General features: G+C 38.7%; 1 protein-coding gene across 1 annotated transcript in view; it reads right to left on the bottom strand.

Moving 5' to 3' along the window:
• Positions 1–27,498, bottom strand: part of LOC124777134 (juvenile hormone esterase-like) — a 170,856-nt gene that overhangs the window by 107,186 nt on the left and 36,172 nt on the right. Inside the window, exons 2-3 of the mRNA XM_047252427.1 lie at positions 23,707–23,844; positions 15,857–16,016 (exon numbers count right to left, since the gene is read on the bottom strand). Of these exons, the coding sequence (XP_047108383.1) occupies positions 15,857–16,016; positions 23,707–23,844 (298 nt within the window). The remainder of the gene's footprint in view (positions 1–15,856; positions 16,017–23,706; positions 23,845–27,498) is intronic.

Here is a 27,498-nt window from a genome sequence, read left to right as displayed (position 1 = left end):
TGGTATAAAACTTTGCACTTCACATTTCTAGTATGCTTTGTCAGACTTAAGAAACTGTTAACATGCAACAATGTTTGAAGTTAAATATCCAATCTAGAACCTAGGGAACATTTTTAAACAGAAATTACGAATGCATTGTTATAGTGAACAGATGTCACAGTGTTATTGTGTGTGTACATTCTTGCTTGTTAGTTGCACGATTACGTAACGACTATAAGGCTCACATACTTAGAACATTTACCAGTACTGTTAATGACATTTTAATGCAACATTTTGGATTACTTGAAATTTGGTGTATCATGAGGTAAGTACATTGGCTTCTGCAGAACTTAGCTTTCGGAGGACGATAACTACGAAACTTCCACAGAGATTATGTTGCAACAAGACGCACATTTAGCGCTACAGGACACGTATTTGAGTGATTAATTTTGCACTTAAATCATTTATTTTTAAAAATATTTAAAGTACAATGATACAAAGGTTTCCGTGATACATTTCATTCCACTGCTGTAATCTGTAACACCTGAGGGTATAATTACATTAATCCTCAGGGGGGTACACGCCTACTTTGTGTACCATGTGTTTGGCAAGCACAAGGAGCCCTAGCTAATATGGTATTTGCTTCCACAACTTTACACATCGGTACCATATTTCTCTAACACAGAATTACACTGTTATCTGATCATTTAACAGAGAAAGAAACTTTTTTTTACTACATCAGTGACAGATGTTTACGTAATTACACAGTTGGATAACTTCACACTTATGAAACTGTATTTTGTCTGTACTTTGTAAACTGTTCATATCTTTTTGGAACCATTGTGACATTATGAGAGCTTTGAATGATATATTTGGTATGGGATCAAGATTTTTAAAGTACGTTTAAGGCAGATGACACTTTTGACATGAGCAGAGAATTTTTCTCAGGCTTTGAAATTATTAGAGGAAGCTACGACGATTTTGAGAGTTGACTGAGGTGTTATGATGTTATTATTACGATGACTATGTGTATTATGCTGTTGCAGTATGTTTAAGATCAGTAAGCTGATGCTATATGAGTTATTTGATTATGCTACATATCTGTAATGATGAAATATTGAAGAAGTGTCGACAAATAAGGTAAGGAATAATGAGTAGTGGTTAGGGACTCTGGTTTGTGAAAAAGGTTGTTGGAAACCAAGAACCGTACTTTAAGAGTTATGAAATGTGTGTATATGCGTGAATGTATCACAATGCTGGCGAAAATTTTTTGGACTCTGTTACATTTACAGGATTTTGTTTCTAAAGATTTGTAACGCAAATTCTTGACCTGTGAAATATTTTTATATGAGACTGCCACTGTAGCGGAAACTGGTGTCGTAAATATTTCGGTAAGAAAGTTAAGTGACCACCAGCACCTAATGCGTCATGGGCACCCAGCTGGGCGACAGTCGACTTAAAAAAAAGCCATTAGCGTGTGCCTTCCAGAGGCACAGGTGGAAAAAAAAGGGAGGCCATTATCATCGCTATTGATGTTCCTTTGTAGAAAGCATCGGAAAAACGACACGGTCGAACTTGATAACATATGATTACACTGTGGAGCTCTTAATTTATGATATTTACTTAATTGCCTAATGAAATGATGAGAAACATTTTACATCCATTGTCTTTCTAGTTGAGAGATACCTCATTTTGTTTAATATCTAGTTTCTAGCTGCACTGCAGCATTGGTTAAAATAAAATTTAATGTATGTACTAATATAGTTATTTTATGCCTACAGATCCAGTTAATAAGAAATTTATGATCTACTTCCAAGAAAACGAGGGCACATAAATAGACATTTCCCTTCACAGGAATTGCATAAATAATTTCTTTACGATTTGGTAACTTATCTGCTAGTGTAAGTTCTCATGATGCATCACTCTAGTGTTAAGATGTGACATAGGTATTAGACATGGCCATTTTTAATGTACTATTTTTTCTGCTTGAGCTTTGTCATGTTTAGGTATAAGTTATTTCATTTTCTGGTGCTGTTTTCCAGGCATAGTGTTACTGAATTTGACTTTGTATTACGCTGTTAAGCCAGTTTACTACGCATTTATTTTTCTTGTTTGCTGCACAGTGCCCTATATTAGTTGTAATATTGCAATTGCTTTGCCAGTTTGAACTTTTTGTCATTGATGTTTGTGTTAATTGTTTTGTGCTGCTGCATTGCCTCGTTCCTTAGTTTAGTATCTGAGCTCAGTAGATTTAAGTTAGCTTAACAGGGGTAGACTATATAAGAGAATGAGTTGCGATGAAATGCATTGAGAAGTCATACGAAAAACGTACAGAAAGCAGGTATAGATAGGACTTCTTGGAAATAATGAAGAACTTATGGAGATCTCCGAGAAGTAATGAAAGTTTTGTTTGCAAAATACTGCAGTAAAACAAACCCTGTCCTTTCCTTTTGTGTCATCCCTCTATATGTTTGTGTACCCTTGTGTATTTGTGTTTTTCCTGTCTTTATGTGTTTAGCTAATAAGAGTTATGTTGTAGAATTTTTCAAATACTATGTTATTTTCTTCATAAAGGCGTTTAAACATTATCTATTCTGTTTTGTTTTAATGCTCATGTGTGAAGTTGATGTTTCAAAAGTTATTCTGATCTTTATGTATGTACTTATGTCATAATTCTTGTAACACTGATATGCATCTTTATTTCTATTCTTTTGTAAAGCCTGTTTTAATACAAATGTTATCTGCACTATTATTTTCTTTAATGATGTATTTTGTACCTTTGTTATTGTATTCTTATGTTATAAAATTGTAATGGACACCAGTTCATCAGATTTAGTAACTTGTAAGTTACATTTCACTGCACACGCTTCTGTTGGTCGTAGTATATGGACAATATGTGAGAAGTAGGAACTGTTAGTGTTTGCACGTGTGTTAATAATTCAGCAAGGGACTGGATAACAGCATTGCTGGTTCTAAGAACATTTCAAACAAATTTTTTGTGAGTGGACATGTGGTGGTTTATGGACTTGCTATATTCTCCGCAACACTCTTCAATGGTGATTGTGCACCTGCACAGTCGCAACAGATGGCTCCTGGCCGTCTCTACAAGGACTGCAGTGGGTCTGCACCTTTGATGACCCACCAGTACCATTATTTCTACAAGGACTGCAGTGGGTCGGCATCTTTGATGACCCACCAGTACCATAATTTCTACAAGGACTGCAGTGGGTCTACACCTCTGGTGGCCCACCAATACCGTAATCTCTACCAGATCTACAGTGGGTCTACTCTGTGATGACCTACCTACCAGTATTCTTCAAAACTTCGAATGAGTCTGCTGTGGGTTTGCTCTGTTGTGGCCCATTGTCTGTCAGCATGTCAAGAGTCAGCACTGTCTTTCCATTGGAAGGACAACACTACTTCTTCAAGACTGCATGGAAATCCACTACTTCCGTGTGTATTGTCTTTTACTGCTCAGACTTTGAGAAAAGAAACGGCAGTTTCACTGTGATGAATGATCAGGACTGTCTTTATGGACTGTGAGAAAATTTTAGCTTTTGACCAACATTGTATCAATAAGTGTGTGCATTTGATTTCTTTGTTTTTGTATTTATGAAAAGTTTTTCAAATCTGTATTGGCCAATGCCCAAAACAATTGGAAAATTTTTTGTGGGGAGCATGGGGGCTATGTAAGTAGGCTGTTTAGGTTCTTATATTGGTAACGCCGCCGCCACATAGCGCTCTCTGTATGAAAATCACTGGCTGTGCTGTGTGCAGTCTGTGGCTAGTTTGCATTGTTGTCTGCCATTGTAGTGTTGGGCAGCGGCAGCTGGATGTTAACAGCGCGTAGCGTTGCGCAGTTGGAGGTGAGCCGCCAGCAGTGGTGGATGTGGGGAGAGAGATGGCGGAGTTTTGTAATTTGTCATGAACTGCTAGTAAGGTAAATACATTGTTTGTTCTCTATTTAAATCTTTCATTTGCTAACTATGCCTATCAGTAGTTAGTGCCTTCCGTAGTTTGAATATTTTATTTAGCTGGCAGTAGTGGCGCTCGCTGTATTGCAGTAGTTCGAGTAATGAAGATTTTTGTGAGGTAAGTGATTTGTGAAAGGTATAGTTTAATGTTACTCAGGGCCATTCTTTTGCAGGGATCTTTGATAGTCAGATTGCGTTGCGCTAAAAATATTGTGTGTCAGTATAAGCACAGTCATGTATAATTGTTCAAAGGGGACGTTTCATATGTCGACCCTTAGGCTAGGATACCTCACTGGAATCTTCTGATTTTTTCTTGTAGTTTGTGTAGTTAGTGTAGCTATTGTTTATTGCTAGAGCGTAATTGTAGAGAGATTCTCCTTTGTAGTTGCAGTCTTTCATTGTTGGACAGTTGAATTAGAAGCTTTAGCTATCGTTTGGGCATTTAACAAATTCCGTTTCTTTCTTTCTGGTAAGCACGTAAAAGTATACAGTGATCATCGTGCATTACAATTTCTTATGTCTTCAAAATTAAATCATGACAGGTCGAAACCATCTACTATCTCACATCGTGCTCCGCTGTTTCCTGTCATTCCTTCTAAATTAAAAGAATTTGCTGCTGTTGATCTCTTGGGACCGCTTTTCAGAACATCTAATGGATTTTTGTACGTTCTAGTCGCTGTTGAACTTACTTCAAAATTTGTTTCTTTCACACCGTTACATAAAGCCACTGGGCGGTCTGTATCCAACGCCTTTGTTAAAAATTTCTTACGTGAAATTGGACAAGTTAGTAAAGTCATTTCAGATAACGGACCGCAATTCAGATCTGCTGTTTGGTCACGCATGCTTCGCAACCATAAAACCAAACCTGTTTTTATTTCATTGTACTCACCACATTGTAACCCCTCCGAACGGATTATGAAAGAAATCAAGAAGCTTTGCAGACTTTATTGTCACAGAAAGCATCAGCATTGGGACAGATAATTACACTTATTTCAAAACGTGCTGAATGAAATGCCTCATGATTCCACTGCTTTACCACCTACTCTTGTACTGAAGAATGAAGAACCACCGAACAGAATCAGAGAGCTTGTACCTTTCCCGAATACAAGTAAACTTCGACACAAAGACATAATTGATTAGGCTCTTAAAAATATAAAATCTGCAGCAGACAAAATGGCTCTGAGTACTATGGGACTTAACAGCTGTGGTCATCAGTCCCCTAGAACTTAGAACTACTTAAACCTAACTAACCTAAGGACATCACACACATCCATGCCCGAGGCAGGATTCGAACCTGCGACCGTAGCAGTCGCGCGGTTCCGGACTGCGCGCCTAGAACCGCGAGAGCAGACAAAAGGAGAAAACTACACGGTAAAGCAAAAAAAAAAAAAATTTGTATATTGGTCAGAAAGTTCTCATTAAAGCTCATTCATCGTCACATAAGAAGAAACACTTAAGTCACAAATTATTTCTAGTTTACAATGGACCATACAGAATCCGATGTATACCACATGATAATTGCATTGAAGTTGAAACTCTGCGTACTAGGAAGAGTAAAGGTTTACACCACATTTCACATATAAAACCATTTATTGAGAGATAATCTGCTTTTTAACTTAGTCTTTGGTAAAAACTTTGCACTTCACATTTCTAGTATGCTTTGTCAGACTTAAGAAACTGTTAACATGCAACAATGTTTGAAGTTAAATATCCAATCTAGAACCTAGGGAACATTTTTAAACAGAAATTACGAATGCATTGTTATAGTGAACAGATGTCACAGTGTTATTGTGTGTGTACATTCTTGCTTGTTAGTTGCACGATTACGTAACGACTATAAGGCTCACATACTTAGAACATTTACCAGTACTGTTAATGACATTTTAATGCAACATTTTGGATTACTTGAAATTTGGTGTATCATGAGGTAAGTACATTGGCTTCTGCAGAACTTAGCTTTCGGAGGACGATAACTACGAAACTTCCACAGAGATTATGTTGCAACAAGACGCACATTTAGCGCTACAGGACACGTATTTGAGTGATTAATTTTGCACTTAAATCATTTATTTTTAAAAATATTTAAAGTACAATGATACAAAGGTTTCCGTGATACATTTCATTCCACTGCTGTAATCTGTAACACCTGAGGGTATAATTACATTAATCCTCAGGGGGGTACACGCCTACTTTGTGTACCATGTGTTTGGCAAGCACAAGGAGCCCTAGCTAATATGGTATTTGCTTCCACAACTTTACACATCGGTACCATATTTCTCTAACACAGAATTACACTGTTATCTGATCATTTAACAGAGAAAGAAACTTTTTTTTACTACATCAGTGACAGATGTTTACGTAATTACACAGTTGGATAACTTCACACTTATGAAACTGTATTTTGTCTGTACTTTGTAAACTGTTCATATCTTTTTGGAACCATTGTGACATTATGAGAGCTTTGAATGATATATTTGGTATGGGATCAAGATTTTTAAAGTACGTTTAAGGCAGATGACACTTTTGACATGAGCAGAGAATTTTTCTCAGGCTTTGAAATTATTAGAGGAAGCTACGACGATTTTGAGAGTTGACTGAGGTGTTATGATGTTATTATTACGATGACTATGTGTATTATGCTGTTGCAGTATGTTTAAGATCAGTAAGCTGATGCTATATGAGTTATTTGATTATGCTACATATCTGTAATGATGAAATATTGAAGAAGTGTCGACAAATAAGGTAAGGAATAATGAGTAGTGGTTAGGGACTCTGGTTTGTGAAAAAGGTTGTTGGAAACCAAGAACCGTACTTTAAGAGTTATGAAATGTGTGTATATGCGTGAATGTATCACAATGCTGGCGAAAATTTTTTGGACTCTGTTACATTTACAGGATTTTGTTTCTAAAGATTTGTAACGCAAATTCTTGACCTGTGAAATATTTTTATATGAGACTGCCACTGTAGCGGAAACTGGTGTCGTAAATATTTCGGTAAGAAAGTTAAGTGACCACCAGCACCTAATGCGTCATGGGCACCCAGCTGGGCGACAGTCGACTTAAAAAAAAGCCATTAGCGTGTGCCTTCCAGAGGCACAGGTGGAAAAAAAAGGGAGGCCATTATCATCGCTATTGATGTTCCTTTGTAGAAAGCATCGGAAAAACGACACGGTCGAACTTGATAACATATGATTACACTGTGGAGCTCTTAATTTACGATATTTACTTAATTGCCTAATGAAATGATGAGAAACATTTTACATCCATTGTCTTTCTAGTTGAGAGATACCTCATTTTGTTTAATATCTAGTTTCTAGCTGCACTGCAGCATTGGTTAAAATAAAATTTAATGTATGTACTAATATAGTTATTTTATGCCTACAGATCCAGTTAATAAGAAATTTATGATCTACTTCCAAGAAAACGAGGGCACATAAATAGACATTTCCCTTCACAGGAATTGCATAAATAATTTCTTTACGATTTGGTAACTTATCTGCTAGTGTAAGTTCTCATGATGCATCACTCTAGTGTTAAGATGTGACATAGGTATTAGACATGGCCATTTTTAATGTACTATTTTTTCTGCTTGAGCTTTGTCATGTTTAGGTATAAGTTATTTCATTTTCTGGTGCTGTTTTCCAGGCATAGTGTTACTGAATTTGACTTTGTATTACGCTGTTAAGCCAGTTTACTACGCATTTATTTTTCTTGTTTGCTGCACAGTGCCCTATATTAGTTGTAATATTGCAATTGCTTTGCCAGTTTGAACTTTTTGTCATTGATGTTTGTGTTAATTGTTTTGTGCTGCTGCATTGCCTTGTTCCTTAGTTTAGTATCTGAGCTCAGTAGATTTAAGTTAGCTTAACAGGGGTAGACTATATAAGAGAATGAGTTGCGATGAAATGCATTGAGAAGTCATACGAAAAACGTACAGAAAGCAGGTATAGATAGGACTTTTTGGAAATAATGAAGAACTAAGGGAGATCTCCGAGAAGTAATGAAAGTTTTGTTTGCAAAATACTGCAGTAAAACAAACCCTGTCCTTTCCTTTTGTGTCATCCCTCTATATGTTTGTGTACCCTTGAGTATTTGTGTTTTTCCTGTCTTTATGTGTTTAGCTAATAAGAGTTATGTTGTAGAATTTTTCAAATACTATGTTATTTTCTTCATAAAGGCGTTTAGACATTATCTATTCTGTTTTGTTTTAATGCTCATGTGTGAAGTTGATGTTTCAAAAGTTATTCTGATCTTTATGTATGTACTTATGTCATAATTCTTGTAACACTGATATGCATCTTTATTTCTATTCTTTTGTAAAGCCTGTTTTACTACAAATGTTATCTGCACTATTATTTTCTTTAATGATGTATTTTGTACCTTTGTTATTGTATTCTTATGTTATAAAATTGTAATGGACACCAGTTCATCAGATTTAGTAACTTGTAAGTTACATTTCACTGCACACGTTTCTGTTGGTCATAGTATATGGACAATATGTGAGAAGTAGGGACTGTTAGTGTTTGCACGTGTGTTAATAATTCAGCAAGGGACTGGATAACAGCATTGCTGGTTCTAAGAACATTTCAAACAAATTTTTTGTGAGTGGACATGTGGTGGTTTATGGACTTGCTATATTCTCCGCAACACTCTTCAATGGTGATTGTGCACCTGCACAGTCGCAACAGATGGCTCCTGGCCGTCTCTACAAGGACTACAGTGGGTCTGCACCTTTGATGACCCACCAGTACCATTATTTCTACAAGGACTGCAGTGGGTCGGCATCTTTGATGACCCACCAGTACCATAATTTCTACAAGGACTGCAGTGGGTCTACACCTCTGGTGGCCCACCAATACCGTAATCTCTACCAGATCTACAGTGGGTCTACTCTGTGATGACCTACCTACCAGTATTCTTCAAAACTTCGAATGAGTCTGCTGTGGGTTTGCTCTGTTGTGGCCCATTGTCTGTCAGCATGTCAAGAGTCAGCACTGTCTTTCCATTGGAAGGACAACACTACTTCTTCAAGACTGCATGGAAATCCACTACTTCCGTGTGTATTGTCTTTTACTGCTCAGACTTTGAGAAAAGAAACGGCAGTTTCACTGTGATGAATGATCAGGACTGTCTTTATGGACTGTGAGAAAATTTTAGCTTTTGACCAACATTGTATCAATAAGTGTGTGCATTTGATTTCTTTGTTTTTGTATTTATGAAAAGTTTTTCAAATCTGTATTGGCCAATGCCCAAAACAATTGGAAAATTTTTTGTGGGGAGCATGGGGGCTATGTAAGTAGGCTGTTTAGGTTCTTATATTGGTAACGCCGCCGCCACATAGCGCTCTCTGTATGAAAATCACTGGCTGTGCTGTGTGCAGTCTGTGGCTAGTTTGCATTGTTGTCTGCCATTGTAGTGTTGGGCAGCGGCAGCTGGATGTTAACAGCGCGTAGCGTTGCGCAGTTGGAGGTGAGCCGCCAGCAGTGGTGGATGTGGGGAGAGAGATGGCGGAGTTTTGTAATTTGTCATGAACTGCTAGTAAGGTAAATACATTGTTTGTTCTCTATTTAAATCTTTCATTTGCTAACTATGCCTATCAGTAGTTAGTGCCTTCCGTAGTTTGAATCTTTTATTTAGCTGGCAGTAGTGGCGCTCGCTGTATTGCAGTAGTTCGAGTAATGAAGATTTTTGTGAGGTAAGTGATTTGTGAAAGGTATAGTTTAATGTTACTCAGGGCCATTCTTTTGCAGGGATCTTTGATAGTCAGATTGCGTTGCGCTAAAAATATTGTGTGTCAGTATAAGCACAGTCATGTATAATTGTTCAAAGGGGACGTTTCATATGTCGACCCTTAGCCTAGGATACCTCACTGGAATCTTCTGATTTTTTCTTGTAGTTTGTGTAGTTAGTGTAGCTATTGTTTATTGCTAGAGCGTAATTGTAGAGAGATTCTCCTTTGTAGTTGCAGTCTTTCATTGTTGGACAGTTGAATTAGAAGCTTTAGCTATCGTTTGGGCATTTAACAAATTCCGTTTCTTTCTTTCTGGTAAGCACGTAAAAGTATACAGTGATCATCGTGCATTACAATTTCTTATGTCTTCAAAATTAAATCATGACAGGTCGAAACCATCTACTATCTCACATCATGCTCCGCTGTTTCCTGTCATTCCTTCTAAATTAAAAGAATTTGCTGCTGTTGATCTCTTGGGACCGCTTTTCAGAACATCTAATGGATTTTTGTACGTTCTAGTCGCTGTTGAACTTACTTCAAAATTTGTTTCTTTCACACCGTTACATAAAGCCACTGGGCGGTCTGTATCCAACGCCTTTGTTAAAAATTTCTTACGTGAAATTGGACATGTTAGTAAAGTCATTTCAGATAACGGACCGCAATTCAGATCTGCTGTTTGGTCACGCATGCTTCGCAACCATAAAACCAAACCTGTTTTTATTTCATTGTACTCACCACATTGTAACCCCTCCGAACGGATTATGAAAGAAATCAAGAAGCTTTGCAGACTTTATTGTCACAGAAAGCATCAGCATTGGGACAGATAATTACACTTATTTCAAAACGTGCTGAATGAAATGCCTCATGATTCCACTGCTTTACCACCTACTCTTGTACTGAAGAATGAAGAACCACCGAACAGAATCAGAGAGCTTGTACCTTTCCCGAATACACGTAAACTTCGACACAAAGACATAATTGATTAGGCTCTTAAAAATATAAAATCTGCAGCAGACAAAATGGCTCTGAGTACTATGGGACTTAACAGCTGTGGTCATCAGTCCCCTAGAACTTAGAACTACTTAAACCTAACTAACCTAAGGACATCACACACATCCATGCCCGAGGCAGGATTCGAACCTGCGACCGTAGCAGTCGCGCGGTTCCGGACTGCGCGCCTAGAACCGCGAGAGCAGACAAAAGGAGAAAACTACACGGTAAAGCAAAAAGAAAAAAAATTTGTATATTGGTCAGAAAGTTCTCATTAAAGCTCATTCATCGTCACATAAGAAGAAACACTTAAGTCACAAATTATTTCTAGTTTACAATGGACCATACAGAATCCGACGTATACCACACGATAATTGCGTTGAAGTTGAAACTCTGCGTACTAGGAAGAGTAAAGGTTTACACCACATTTCACATATAAAACCATTTATTGAGAGATAATCTGCTTTTTAACTTAGTCTTTGGTATAAAACTTTGCACTTCACATTTCTAGTATGCTTTGTCAGACTTAAGAAACTGTTAACATGCAACAATGTTTGAAGTTAAATATCCAATCTAGAACCTAGGGAACATTTTTAAACAGAAATTACGAATGCATTGTTATAGAGAACACACGTCACAGTGTTATTGTGTGTGTACATTCTTGCTTGTTAGTTGCACGATTACGTAACGACTATAAGGCTCACATACTTAGAACATTTACCAGTACTGTTAATGACATTTTAATGCAACATTTTGGATTACTTGAAATTTGGTGTATCATGAGGTAAGTACATTGGCTTCTGCAGAACTTAGCTTTCGGAGGACGATAACTACGAAACTTCCACAGAGATTATGTTGCAACAAGACGCACATTTAGCGCTACAGGACACGTATTTGAGTGATTAATTTTGCACTTAAATCATTTATTTTTAAAAATATTTAAAGTACAATGATACAAAGGTTTCCGTGATACATTTCATTCCACTGCTGTAATCTGTAACACCTGAGGGTATAATTACATTAATCCTCAGGGGGGTACACGCCTACTTTGTGTACCATGTGTTTGGCAAGCACAAGGAGCCCTAGCTAATATGGTATTTGCTTCCACAACTTTACACATCGGTACCATATTTCTCTAACACAGAATTACACTGTTATCTGATCATTTAACAGAGAAAGAAACTTTTTTTTACTACATCAGTGACAGATGTTTACGTAATTACACAGTTGGATAACTTCACACTTATGATACTGTATTTTGTCTGTACTTTGTAAACTGTTCATATCTTTTTGGAACCATTGTGACATTATGAGAGCTTTGAATGATATATTTGGTATGGGATCAAGATTTTTAAAGTATGTTTAAGGCAGATGACACTTTTGACATGAGCAGAGAATTTTTCTCAGGCTTTGAAATTATTAGAGGAAGCTACGACGATTTTGAGAGTTGACTGAGGTGTTATGATGTTATTATTACGATGACTATGTGTATTATGCTGTTGCAGTATGTTTAAGATCAGTAAGCTGATGCTATATGAGTTATTTGATTATGCTACATATCTGTAATGATGAAATATTGAAGAAGTGTCGACAAATAAGGTAAGGAATAATGAGTAGTGGTTAGGGACTCTGGTTTGTGAAAAAGGTTGTTGGAAACCAAGAACCGTACTTTAAGAGTTATGAAATGTGTGTATATGCGTGAATGTATCACAATGCTGGCGAAAATTTTTTGGACTCTGTTACATTTACAGGATTTTGTTTCTAAAGATTTGTAACGCAAATTCTTGACCTGTGAAATATTTTTATATGAGACTGCCACTGTAGCGGAAACTGGTGTCGTAAATATTTCGGTAAGAAAGTTAAGTGACCACCAGCACCTAATGCGTCATGGGCACCCAGCTGGGCGACAGTCGACTTAAAAAAAAGCCATTAGCGTGTGCCTTCCAGAGGCACAGGTGGAAAAAAAAGGGAGGCCATTATCATCGCTATTGATGTTCCTTTGTAGAAAGCATCGGAAAAACGACACGGTCGAACTTGATAACATATGATTACACTGTGGAGCTCTTAATTTATGATATTTACTTAATTGCCTAATGAAATGATGAGAAACATTTTACATCCATTGTCTTTCTAGTTGAGAGATACCTCATTTTGTTTAATATCTAGTTTCTAGCTGCACTGCAGCATTGGTTAAAATAAAATTTAATGTATGTACTAATATAGTTATTTTATGCCTACAGATCCAGTTAATAAGAAATTTATGATCTACTTCCAAGAAAACGAGGGCACATAAATAGACATTTCCCTTCACAGGAATTGCATAAATAATTTCTTTACGATTTGGTAACTTATCTGCTAGTGTAAGTTCTCATGATGCATCACTCTAGTGTTAAGATGTGACATAGGTATTAGACATGGCCATTTTTAATGTACTATTTTTTCTGCTTGAGCTTTGTCATGTTTAGGTATAAGTTATTTCATTTTCTGGTGCTGTTTTCCAGGCATAGTGTTACTGAATTTGACTTTGTATTACGCTGTTAAGCCAGTTTACTACGCATTTATTTTTCTTGTTTGCTGCACAGTGCCCTATATTAGTTGTAATATTGCAATTGCTTTGCCAGTTTGAACTTTTTGTCATTGATGTTTGTGTTAATTGTTTTGTGCTGCTGCATTGCCTTGTTCCTTAGTTTAGTATCTGAGCTCAGTAGATTTAAGTTAGCTTAACAGGGGTAGACTATATAAGAGAATGAGTTGCGATGAAATGCATTGAGAAGTCATACGAAAAACATACAGAAAGCAGGTATAGATAGGACCTTTTGGAAATAATGAAGAACTAAGGGAGATCTCCGAGAAGTAATGAAAGTTTTGTTTGCAAAATACTGCAGTAAAACAAACCCTGTCCTTTCCTTTTGTGTCATCCCTCTATATGTTTGTGTACCCTTGTGTATTTGTGTTTTTCCTGTCTTTATGTGTTTAGCTAATAAGAGTTATGTTGTAGAATTTTTCAAATACTATGTTATTTTCTTCATAAAGGCGTTTAGACATTATCTATTCTGTTTTGTTTTAATGCTCATGTGTGAAGTTGATGTTTCAAAAGTTATTCTGATCTTTATGTATGTACTTATGTCATAATTCTTGTAACACTGATATGCATCTTTATTTCTATTCTTTTGTAAAGCCTGTTTTACTACAAATGTTATCTGCACTATTATTTTCTTTAATGATGTATTTTGTACCTTTGTTATTGTATTCTTATGTTATAAAATTGTAATGGACACCAGTTCATCAGATTTAGTAACTTGTAAGTTACATTTCACTGCACACGTTTCTGTTGGTCATAGTATATGGACAATATGTGAGAAGTAGGGACTGTTAGTGTTTGCACGTGTGTTAATAATTCAGCAAGGGACTGGATAACAGCATTGCTGGTTCTAAGAATATTTCAAACAAATTTTTTGTGAGTGGACATGTGGTGGTTTATGGACTTGCTATATTCTCCGCAACACTCTTCAATGGTGATTGTGCACCTGCACAGTCGCAACAGATGGCTCCTGGCCGTCTCTACAAGGACTACAGTGGGTCTGCACCTTTGATGACCCACCAGTACCATTATTTCTACAAGGACTGCAGTGGGTCGGCATCTTTGATGACCCACCAGTACCATAATTTCTACAAGGACTGCAGTGGGTCTACACCTCTGGTGGCCCACCAATACCGTAATCTCTACCAGATCTACAGTGGGTCTACTCTGTGATGACCTACCTACCAGTATTCTTCAAAACTTCGAATGAGTCTGCTGTGGGTTTGCTCTGTTGTGGCCCATTGTCTGTCAGCATGTCAAGAGTCAGCACTGTCTTTCCATTGGAAGGACAACACTACTTCTTCAAGACTGCATGGAAATCCACTACTTCCGTGTGTATTGTCTTTTACTGCTCAGACTTTGAGAAAAGAAACGGCAGTTTCACTGTGATGAATGATCAGGACTGTCTTTATGGACTGTGAGAAAATTTTAGCTTTTGACCAACATTGTATCAATAAGTGTGTGCATTTGATTTCTTTGTTTTTGTATTTATGAAAAGTTTTTCAAATCTGTATTGGCCAATGCCCAAAACAATTGGAAAATTTTTTGTGGGGAGCATGGGGGCTATGTAAGTAGGCTGTTTAGGTTCTTATATTGGTAACGCCGCCGCCACATAGCGCTCTCTGTATGAAAATCACTGGCTGTGCTGTGTGCAGTCTGTGGCTAGTTTGCATTGTTGTCTGCTATTGTAGTGTTGGGCAGCGGCAGCTGGATGTTAACAGCGCGTAGCGTTGCGCAGTTGGAGGTGAGCCGCCAGCAGTGGTGGATGTGGGGAGAGAGATGGCGGAGTTTTGTAATTTGTCATGAACTGCTAGTAAGGTAAATACATTGTTTGTTCTCTATTTAAATCTTTCATTTGCTAACTATGCCTATCAGTAGTTAGTGCCTTCCGTAGTTTGAATCTTTTATTTAGCTGGCAGTAGTGGCGCTCGCTGTATTGCAGTAGTTCGAGTAATGAAGATTTTTGTGAGGTAAGTGATTTGTGAAAGGTATAGTTTAATGTTACTCAGGGCCATTCTTTTGCAGGGATCTTTGATAGTCAGATTGCGTTGCGCTAAAAATATTGTGTGTCAGTATAAGCACAGTCATGTATAATTGTTCAAAGGGGACGTTTCAAATGTCACGGAAGTGGAAACATAAGTTAAATGTGACTGAAGTAAAGAAAGATAAATTTAAAAAATTGCCAGCCAGAATTGCGATTTCCTCGGTTTCTTATATAATTGCAAGCTGATGATATAACTTTTCCAGACTACCAACCATGGGCAACACTTTACCATTATTGACATTTGTAAAATTCGTGTGCACTAATCTTGTCATTGTTAATACTGCTTGGGAGCTACATATCATTCTAACATGTAATTGTTCCACGTTTCGTTATTGTGTTTCGCTTTCGTTCGGTAAGACATATGTTTTGTGACTTACTGAGTGTCAGTGCAACACCAACAGAAATATTTGCTTGAGAAATAAATAAAATAGATTTTATCAAAAAAGCTCCATGCTATCGTCAATGTTACTGTAAATAAATATTCCGCTAAAGTAATTTTCAGCTGAACGCATGAATCGAATGGTACGTTGTACATGTCCTCGGCACTGTACCACTTACCTAGGACACCAAGGCGGTAATTGAAAGTGACAATTACGACATCATTCTCAAGCAAGTACTCAGGTCCGTGGAGATCAGAGTTTCCACTGCCCACAGAATATCCTCCACCGTGAATCCACACCATAACAGGAACCAGTTGTTTATCGGCATTTGTAGGAATCTGAAAGAAAGCACCAGAATATAGTACCTTTTTTATATCAGACACAAGAATACTGAAACTGCGAATTATTCCCAAAGAACACGACCTATAAAAGTTTCTTGTTGTAGCGGACGCTATGTATTCCAAAATCATTCCCGTGAATAATACATTAATTTAAATTTTAATGAGTGAAATTGGCTGCAAATACAATTGCCTGAAAACAAGAAGATAGTCTACCACACAGGCATATAAAAAAGAAAATGTATACTGGCTTCACCTCGTAGCCTCATACCGAGCATCATGGCACCGTGTTAAGTCAATGGGCCCTCAATCGGAATGACAGCTGTTTGCCAAAATGATTTACGTTTTCTGACGTTTTCCTAATCGCTTAAGAGGAACTGTGTCCTTCCCTCCCGAATTAGCATGTGTGCTCTTACTCTGAGGACATCGTTAATCTGTAACAATCCTTTTTTCACAACTTCAGTCCTCTGTGATATCTTAGACTGTTGGAAATTTTACGAAAGGGAAGGAAAAAGCTGCCGGCCGATGTGGCCGTGCGGTTAAAGGCGCTACAGTCTGGAACCGCGTGACCGCTACGGTCGCAGGTTCGAATCCTACCTCGGGCATGGATGTGTGTGATGTCCTTAGGTTAGTTAGGTTTAATTAGTTCTAAGTTCTAGGCGACTGATGACCTCAGATGTTAAGTCGCATAGAGCTCTGAGCCATTTTAACCATTTTAAGGAGAAAGCTCGGCAGCTATACCCTCGTGACTTTAATAAAAATTTATGTGATATTACAATTAACTTTGAGTAATAATTACCGAACGCAACAGTTAGTTTGCGAAAGTTTATATTTTCCAAACGACACTCCGTGTTGTTAATAGTATTTTTAACATTTGGAGCAATTCTTCCCCAGTTACTAGATCACTGCACTTATGTTACGAATATGGATATGTGTTACTTTTCTCTTGCAAAATAATTTTAGTTTGTTCCTTAACGAAAAATATTCCATTTTATAGTTTTAGTTATCTCTAATGATCTATCAAGAAATATGGGTTAGTCTGCCAGATAAACTGCCATAATAATATACATACCGCTGAAGAGAGAGTGAGAGAGAGAGACGTTCTTCAGACTTTTAAAACAACAGTCAGTGGATGTCTCAGAACTGTTAAGATAAACAGAAACCACCAAGCAACAGCTACATGATTAAAATGACATTAAACAATTGAAGGACAACATAGCCCCAGGTGAAGATGATCTCATAGCAGAAACGTAGAAGCCAGTGGAGATAATTAAAGTGGTATTTCATTACTACATTTAGAATTCAAAATCTTATGGAAAACTGTTCTGTCATAAAATTAATTCTAAATTAGATAAACAAATTGAAGTGCATAGTCCTGGATTTAGTAGTGTCAGATTCCCTTCGGAGTAAATCCTAAACCTTAATTATCAAATAAAAGACAGTGCTAAATATCTGTTGATTTTTAAAAAGATTTGCGAATCGATAGACCGTCTCCATTTTTAAAGCTACGAAAGAACTTTTACAGAAACAGTAGCTAAATTTCTTGGGGCCACTTCTAGTCCCTTTCAGATTGTATCAGGCGTTGGACGAGAAGACGGTCTCCGAACCCTTTTTTCAATTGAATGTCTTAAGAGAATGGAAAACATGAAGAAAAATGAAAAAATAATACCAACGTAAAACTGGATGGATCGCAAGAAGCAATAAATGCTTTGGACTTCGCAACCGATCTCTTAATAATAGATGGAAACTTACAGAGTGCAAACAAAAGGCTAGAACTCTTGAAGAAGGCAGCTGAAACGGCAGGTATACAAATATCTTTCGAAAAGACTGACCATCTGACCAATGAAAGTAGCACCAAGAACTTTAAAAACGTTATATGGTAACAACAATGAAGTATAAAACTTTAAGTATGTAGGTAAAAACATAGGTAAAAAATGAGAAAAAACACTGTTAAAACCAGAAGTGAAAAAATGAAAAGAGCATACACGAACGTGAGAAATCGTTACAATAAATATGTTTTTCTAAATTTGTTAAATGTAACCACTGTAACATAATTGTAAAATCTGAAGTCGTCTATGGGTCGGAACCACTACTACCATCTAGATGCAAATGGCGTTAAAGATACTAAAAAGAAAATGAACAGTAAATAAAGGTTAGGTCCAATCAAGAACATAGAGGGCATTTGGGTTTTGACACCAAATATTGAAATGTACACATTCTGCTCCTGCTAAACTGCTGAGATCAAGAAATGGCTGTGTTAAATTCTTTGAACATCTATGGAGAAGGAAGGACGACAAATTAACAAAGAACATTTACATATGAAACTTCGTGGCAAATTAAACCTTTGTGGTGGGCGAGGAACAGTACTGTGGACGTTTGACTTTTGCTGGCGAATAGTCAGCCGACAGAACTAGACGGAAGTAAAGCTGTGATGAAGGGGCATGGGTCGTGCTCGAGTAGGTCACTTGGTAAAGCATTTGTCTGCGAAAGGCCAGGATCACAGGTTTGATCTGCCACCGTTTTAATCAACGAACACCCCGTGGCAGAGTGAAAATTTGTTCTAGAAAGAAACCTTTAGGTTGCGGTTAACTCATGTCTCCACAGTATCCAATCCCGTAAGACATCTACGAAGTTTAGAATTTAGGAGTTGATGTACGGGAAGAACTAAAAAGGCTTGAATGGATCGTAAGTCGAGCTTGGGTGGTTCAATTGGAACAACTATCCGCGAATGGTGAAGGTCCATCTTCGATTGCTGGCCTGGCACACAGATTTAATCTGCCACGAAATTATTTATCAACTCACACTCCCAAGCAGGACAGCAGACCAAAAAGGACAAAAGAAGACTTAGAAGAAATGAAGATTGGATAGGAAAACGTACTCAATAGAGGCACATTCAGACTGCGAGTCAAGAAATGTAAGGGTTTTGGAGAAGATAAAACTAACACAAAAACTGGCAAAGTCAAATGATCAGGAGAGAGTAAGCTAGTTGTGAGAAAATGTAAGATTTTAGGAGGAGGATAAAAGAAAAGGGAAATAAATAGCTACCTTGATATGGTTCATAGTTAGCCTGAAGCAAAATAAGGATGTGGTTGATCAAAGTCAAAGAGAGAAATTAGATAAATAAACTTACTGATTTGCAGTTTTCATGGGTGAATCACCAGTTGATAAAAAAATCCAAATAATCATGTGGTCCTTGCATCTTTTCGGATGTTCGTAAATAGAAAGGACGTTATTATTTCTTTCAGCTTGACATTTGTTTGTTTTGTGCAAATCTGACCTTTTGAAAGTTTTTTACCGTGAGGGACTGAATCAATAACAGCATATAATCACAATTGTTTATAGTTATTAACTCCGTCTATTTTCATAATTGTATACAATATCACATGGCTAAACGACATCACGAGCGGAGTACTCTCCAGTTCTCGCGCGCATTACGGTTGTTGTGTTGGTCGAAGATGTTACATTAGCTCTATGCCATAAAAAAAGAGAAATCGTCGAACTGAACAAAGTCTGCTACTACAGGATAAGTAGGTTATCTTTGCCTCCTCAGGTACAGAAATTCTAATTGTTAGTAGCGAACAAAGGAGTTTTCAGTTCGGACACTTTTGAAGGACCCGAGGCCTTGGATGGTCGCGCTGCCACTATTCCGCAGTAACTAGATGATATTCGCTACGCCCAGCTAAATCTGCGCGACAGAGGTGAATTAACTTCTCACTACTTTTACCATTACAGACCTCATCTCAGAAAAGTAATTTAAATCACGTTATGTTAACCGACTCATAAAATTAATAACTAGAGTCTTTTCTTAGGTGGTTCAAGTTCTCATCCATGTAGCCATCAGCTGTCTAGTTAATTATTTTGTTACCTTTCTTATTCATTATATAAATGCTTTGCACTGCATTGTTTCATTACTGGTGATTTCGTCACATTTAGTGAACTAGCGTTTCAACCAAACGACTGGACCTACTTACACTGTTGTCTTATGTGATTTCCAGTGCCATCAGTTGGCCGTAACACGACCATATACCTCGCAAATGATTAAAAGATTGTATCACTCAAATATTTGATGTACTCCAACATTTTTTAGAGTAATTTACACTGTAAATCTGATGTTTTACGAAGTAGTCCGTTTCACCGAGTTGTAGTTAATGAGGTCTAGTTTTTAGGGAAAGGGTTCTCTTTCATACTGCATACGAATTTCTAATTCCTTGAGGGAGTTTCATATGATTTCAGTTGATTAACGCTAAGAAAGTGAAATCTTTTCTTACTTGTTTAATAGGAAGGCTTCTCTGATTAAATCGTTACTTGTATTTTACGTCACTTAAATAATTTTTTAATGTATATACTTCATGAAACGAAAATAGACTTTATGAGTTTTGTTTCATCAAGAAATGACCTTTTTTCACAAATGATTTTACGCTGATGTGCAGTACATGCGATGTGTGATAAAAATGTGTCCACTGATCTAAGCGGAATTTGATTTTAGCCTGGACTGTAAAAACAAAACCTTCGTTGTTACGTTTCTTTGATCTAGTAATCACTACTAAATTCAATATGTCAAGCAGTTGTTTATCACATGCCGTACCAGTGCGGGCATACTGCTTCAAAATTAAGTCACTATTTCCACAGGAAAATCCGATATTTTATTTAGATGCTCGCGTGGGAAGTTCATAATACAGAGAATCTTCGGACTGAAAGAAGAGAATCTTAGAATCCACGGGGCTAGGTTCAAGCTAGTCCATCTCACGATCACTTGTTTCAGGCTACATCACAGCATTTGTATTCCTTCAGCCTAGGAGCAAGAGTAATGGTAACCAGCAAATGGCCTTCTTATTACCCGTACTGCTTATAGAACTTTCAATTGAAGCTAGATCCAAAATATTGGGACTCATTGTATGTGTTGTTTCTATGCAGCCAGAATCATTTATAGGGTTTACGCTTTGGTTAAAGAATAGTAATGTATTTCGGTAGCGATTCATGTTATTGATTTTTGTGCATTTTAGGGTGCCTTATTGATATATATTTTGATGGCTACATTTTTTCCGTCGCTCTGAAACATTTCAGTCTTAGTTACAATATTCAGTCTGAGATACAATATTCAGTCTTAGTCAGATGCAGTAGAAGATATTAGACAGATACGTTTGAAGAAGTTTAAATTTTTGTGGCACTATAAACGAAAAACACAACGGTCCACTCATCGGCATTCTACTCAGTGTCACATAACTGACATAGAGAGCAAAGAGAGAACTTTCCAGTTCGCATATACACTCCTGGAAATGGAAAAAAGAACACACTGACACCGGTGTGTCAGACCCACCATACTTGCTCCGGACACTGCGAGAGGGCTGTACAAGCAATGATCACACGCACGGCACAGCGGACACACCAGGAACCGTGGTGTTGGCCGTCGAATGGCGCTAGCTGCGCAGCATTTGTGCACCGCCGCCGTCAGTGTCAGCCAGTTTGCATACGGAGCTCCATCGCAGTCTTTAACACTGGTAGCATGCCGCGACAGCGTGGACGTGAATCGTATGTGCAGTTGACGGACTTTGAGCGAGGGCGTATAGTGGGCATGCGGGAGGCCGGGTGGACGTACCGCCGAATTGCTCAACACGTGGGGCGTGAGGTCTCCACAGTACATCGATGTTGTCGCCAGTGGTCGGCGGAAGGTGCACGTGCCCGTCGACCTGGGACCGGACCGCAGCGACGCACGGATGCACGCCAAGGCCGTAGGATCCTACGCAGTGCCGTAGGGGACCGCACCGCCAATTCCCAGCAAATTAGGGACACTGTTGCTCCTGGGGTATCGGCGAGGACCATTCGCAACCGTCTCCATGAAGCTGGGCTACGGTCCCGCACACCGTTAGGCCGTCTTCCGCTCACGCCCCAACATCGTGCAGCCCGCCTCCAGTGGTGTCGCGACAGGCGTGAATGGAGGGACGAATGGAGACGTGTCGTCTTCAGCGATGAGAGTCGCTTCTGCCTTGGTGCCAATGATGGTCGTATGCGTGTTTAGCGCCGTGCAAGTGAGCGCCACAATCAGGACTGCATACGACCGAGGCACACAGGGCCAACTCCCGGCATCATGGTGTGGGGAGCGATCTCCACACTGGCCGTACACCACTGGTGATCGTCGAGGGGACACTGAATAGTGCACGGTACATCCAAACCGTCATCGAACCCATCGTTCCACCATTCCTAGACCGGCAAGGGAACTTGCTGTTCCAACAGGACAATGCACGTCCGCATGTATCCCGTGCCACCCAACGTGCTCTAGAAGGTGTAAGTGAACTACCCTGGCCAGCAAGATCTCCGGATCTGTCCCCCATTGAGCATGTTTGGGACTGGATGAAGCGTCGTCTCACGCGGTCTGCACGTCCAGCACGAACGCTGGTCCAACTGAGGCGCCAGGTGGAAATGGCATGGCAAGCCGTTCCACAGGACTACATCCAGCATCTCTAGGATCGTCTCCATGGGAGAATAGCAGCCTGCATTGCTGCGAAAGGTGGAGATACACTGTACTAGTGCCGACATTGTGCATGCTCTGTTGCCTGTGTCTATGTGCCTGTGGTTCTGTCAGTGTGATCATGTGATGTATCTGACCCCAGGAATGTGTCAATAAAGTTTCCCCTTCCTGGGACAACGAATTCACGGTGTTCTTATTTCAATTTCCAGGAGTGTAGATGTATTAATTTCACGCGCACATTATGGCTGTCGTGTTGCTCAAAGTTTTCAAGTTAACTGTGTGCCAGTAAGACAAGAGATAGTCGAACCTAGAAAATTCTGTTACCCCCGGAACCAGTGCGTCCTATGAATGGACAAACATTTTAACTGGAATGTGAGTGACAGGAGAAAGAGTGTTCCGATACATGAAGACTTCAGCTGATACAAAATGATAGTTTTTTCGAGTGTGACGCAGATCGACAGAACCACTCGAGTCTGACGCAGGTCTACCGAACCACGGACCTCAGGTATCATCAAAACCGGTACTAGATCCCTGTATCAATGGGACTTTTCCGATGTATTTGCGAGGCAAAGTTCTAAACCTCCAGTGGAACTGAAGTAGCAGTTCAGAGGTAACCGCTACATTCAGAATATAGTCAAGCAGTTAGCTTCCACCTAGCAGCATATGATTGATGAAAATTTCATGATAGCAATGCCCCACTACTGGAGGAAAAGGGAAAAGATGGAAAACGGTTTAGCGTCCTACTTACGATGCGGTCGCTACAGACGGAGCACAATTTCCAATTGCGGGAAAATGGGGAAGGGAATCGACCGTGCCTTTACAAGAACATTTTAGCGATTTCCGTAAAAAGCGGAAACCTGAAATCTACATTGCCGAACGGGGATGTAAGCTTTGAAGAAAGGTGTGTGGCCTTCTACGAGTGACTTATGGCGTTAGTTCCCTCCACATGAAACTGAGTTAACATCTTACGAGTACGATCAGAGAATCCGAGACGACATATCAGAATACACCTGCTGGCGACTTATTCTCGGTAATAACGTCCTGATCACTTCCAGTGTCTCTCTTCGCTATAGCGATATGGATGCATCTATGTCCCAAATGTACTTTTAATCAACGTAGATTCTCTCATTTAAGGGAAAAGAAATTGGTAACATCACACAACGTACAGTTCTGCCTATCATAGTCTAATTTGGAACATTGGCGTGTGAGAAACACAAGACTTACCTTTGGGGTATATAAATTTACATATAAGCAATCTTCATCTCCCGCATACTGCTTCGTGATAAAGTCACGTTGCGGAGCTATGTGACCTTCTTTCATTGCATTAAGAATGCCAGACCATTGTTCTGCTGGTTCTGGAGCCTGAAAAAAAAAGGACAGGCTCAGTACCAATGAAAAAAATTGTACAATTGAAAAGCTGATGACTGGGTGACACACAACTCTAAGTTTCGAAGCTTCATTTTGATAAATATGTCAGTTGAGTAGTTCCTAAACAATTCTCCGTTTGGCAGCTCCGTTTTGCAGTAAAGAGACTAGAGAAAGATACGACTGTTATTAACACCAACACCCTCACAACATAACATAGGGCACTCAAAAAGATGAGTTCTTGTGCCCGTATGAAAGAAAAAAATTGCTATGGAATAATGCGCATTAACGGCTGTAAGCAGTTCCTGCGATTGAAATACAGAGGAAATGGACACATAGCAGCGGAAACCGAATAACACAAAAATGTAATTATACACCGAAATACGTACTCCGCGAGACACTGAGCAGTGAAGGTCTGCGAGTACTTCGTACCATTTGTGTCTTTTCCTGTTCCACTAAGAAATGTAATAAAGATATATTAATTGAATGTATAGTTTTGTATGAGCCCTAATTTTTCTTATTTTACCGTTACTGTCCTTGTGCGAGATGAATGTAGGTGACAGTAGGCTTATTTTGCAGTCTGTCGCAAAGACTGTTTCTCCATTCTTCCTCAAGAGCGTTTCGCAAAAAGACTGTCTTTTGAACTCCACAGTTTTCTATCTGAAGTCATGGAGCGGTTTCCTTACGTTCTCGCTCCGAAATTCGATAACATGCCTCTGAATGGCTTGGATGCCTTCTTAACCCATTCAGGCCCGACTCTGCGAATTATGGTACCAGCAATACACTAACGCATAACGTATTACCTATCATCCAGGCGCAACTAACAGCTGCGAATACGGTTTTTCTTCGCGGAGGACGACAGTCATATAGAATGTTTTGAAAGAAATTCCACCATTTGACTGAAAAAAGTTCGTTTTACACTATCACGATTTTAGCTTTATAACCAGTGTCAAGTACATTTTGAAATGATATAATGTATCTGACATGTCTGTGACAATTCACTGCCGGAAAAAAGAAGACCAGAAAGGAGTCAGACTTATTTCAAACAGATATATTTTAAACATAAAAAAACTGTGAATACAATTTTGAATGACCTTTCAACAAGAGATCTTTCTGAACAAATTAGACTCACATATTCGTGATCAATTTAATGTATAATTATTTTATAAATGCTGTCCTTATTTTAAGAGAATGGAATTTAAAAATAGAAGGGAAATACACTAAAAGAGTAGCTCAGAGCGTTTCACTACGACCGCTATCCCACCTCGAAAAGCTGGAAAGTAAACAGGAAAGTAAACATGAATGCGCTCGTCGCCCCACAGCGAGAGACAAAGTTTTCGGCACAATGTAGTAAATGTACGTTAAAATATTAAAACCATATACATGCACATATTCCCAACGTGGCTACTACCATCTAATGTTGAACTCAGACGGAAAACCTTGGAACTAAGAAGGCAGTCTTTTTACGAAACACTTTTGAAGACGTTTGGAGGAACAGCGTTTGCAACAGAGTGTAAATTCAGCATTCCACAGGAACAGCCCAGTTGGGTCTATGTGCGTGTATGTGGTTTTAATGTTTCAACTTACTGTTACTGCATTGAAGACGGCTACACAGTGACCGAAATATAGGTATGCAGTGAACATTATCTGATACTGAAAGCTCTATTCTTTACAACCTGAAATGAATACAGTTGCTGGGCACAGTTACTTCCCACTGGAATCAAACTTGATTTAATAAACAGTTACACCATCGTTTTGTTCGCTGTCTGCTCCTAAACTCAGCTGTATCTTTCCAGAAGTCTCTTAGTAACGCGAGGTCGGGCAGTGTCCTTGATTAAAACAGACCTTATGCGCTCATTTCATTTTATGTTGTTTGGCATTGTTGCACCCAGCGTTTTAGTGGACGTGATTGAGTCAAGCTCCATACTATCAATTCTGTATTCGAACATCACGGAAATTTCTCTCCTGCCAAACGATATTAATATACATTTAAACTAATGTCAAGTACTAGACAAGACGGTCGTTGATGAATGTTGACCCAGACGCAGACTGACTCTCTTTCTGTATTCTTTTTATGTTATACAGAATGAAATGAATAAGCTATAGAGTTGGAACGCTAGGACTGACAATTCTCGTTATACATTTCAGCTGACAGCGTGTTCGCTGCAAATGGAACCCAGAAATCAATTCACAACTTCCTGTATTATGGTTGTTCAACGTTTATTATAGTACAAATTGTTTTCCTGTACGATGCTCACTGAGTAATCACTACATTTTTTCCACAAGTCATTCCATCTTACTAGCCACAAATAGTATCAAATTTAATATTATAGCAGTAACTTCTTTAAAACAATTGAGGTGAAAATTATGCACAGACTGAAACTTGAGTTTCTTCCGGTGGTGTATAAGACGTACAAATAACTTACGGGAATGCAGGCGATATTTCGACTGGTGGACACACTGTAATTCTCGAGGCATAAATGCAACGACAGAGTGCGGTGCAATGGAACTTCAAACCTCGGTATGCAATGCACAGGCTGAAAGACAATGCACACACACAGTAAACACTAGGACCATCACAGAAAAAATAAAGAATCAACGTCAGCGTCATCGATAATGAGAGTTGACTGTCAACAGGTGAGGTAGCATTGGTCTGTCTTTCTGTTGTATAGTGAGGGAGAGCAGGATACCAAGCAGAATTTCACCAAAAAGAACCATTTCTATCTACAGGTTCACTTGACAATTTAATATCAATCGCGCCTTTAATAATACTAATCCAACAGCAGGATGTGGATCTCCATTATCGTGATATCTGATCCGGTGTACAGTGCTCACCCGACGCAAAGTATTGAGTGGAATATTTTCAGTCTTCTGACGAAAAGCTCCTCGTCACAATACACAATCAGGAGCCTTCATTCTTATTGTAAACGTAGATTATATGGCCGCTCGAAAGTCCACAAAGAGGGATTACCACTTGGGCTCACTATCAGTAACATTAGTGCTCCGACATACTGTGTAGCGAAACACCTCGCTACTCTGTAGAGCACAGTGATAAAGCTGTGTGTGAAGCACGTTCACAACTTAGTGGATTTCTTACGTCGATAGAGGGATTACTTTTGAAAGGTTGATATTTAAAGTTTTGATGTGGCCTCTGTCTTGACTGGCCTTTCTTTGTCTGATTCCTTACGGTTAATTAATGTTGGTGCTGAATTAACGTATCTGCATCAACATGTGATCACTGCCACTTGAGCTTTACTGAATGACCAGTCCTATGAACAGACAGATGTAGTTGCCCTGGTGTCGGCTGCATTGAAATCTGCTCGTTTTCTCATAGATATTTCAGCTATTCGGCCTCATAATTCTCAGCGTTTCTGCCTTGGAAATTACTGGATTTGCGACGCTCGAAATACAGGCGGCTAGATTCCTGTAAGTTGTTAGAATGTGCACTCATCAAAAAAAGTTTTGCATCACCTCGGTTCCAAGAGTTTATGAACCTGTACAGAAAATTGAAATAAAGAATAACATAAACATCATGAAAGGTCTCTGTTGAATTCCTTTCACGTTTAATTTCTTAAATCTGTTGTAATTTACGGCATAAATTCCTCTTCTAAATTTACTGTGGCGTTTCTGACTATCTGGGAGGAGACTGAG

The sequence above is a fragment of the Schistocerca piceifrons genome, chromosome 2 (assembly GCF_021461385.2).
Source record: "Schistocerca piceifrons isolate TAMUIC-IGC-003096 chromosome 2, iqSchPice1.1, whole genome shotgun sequence".
In the NCBI taxonomy this organism is placed as follows: domain Eukaryota; kingdom Metazoa; phylum Arthropoda; class Insecta; order Orthoptera; family Acrididae; genus Schistocerca; species Schistocerca piceifrons.
The sequence above is the reverse complement of the archived record's forward strand: the minus strand, read 5'-3'. Positions and strand labels throughout refer to the sequence as shown.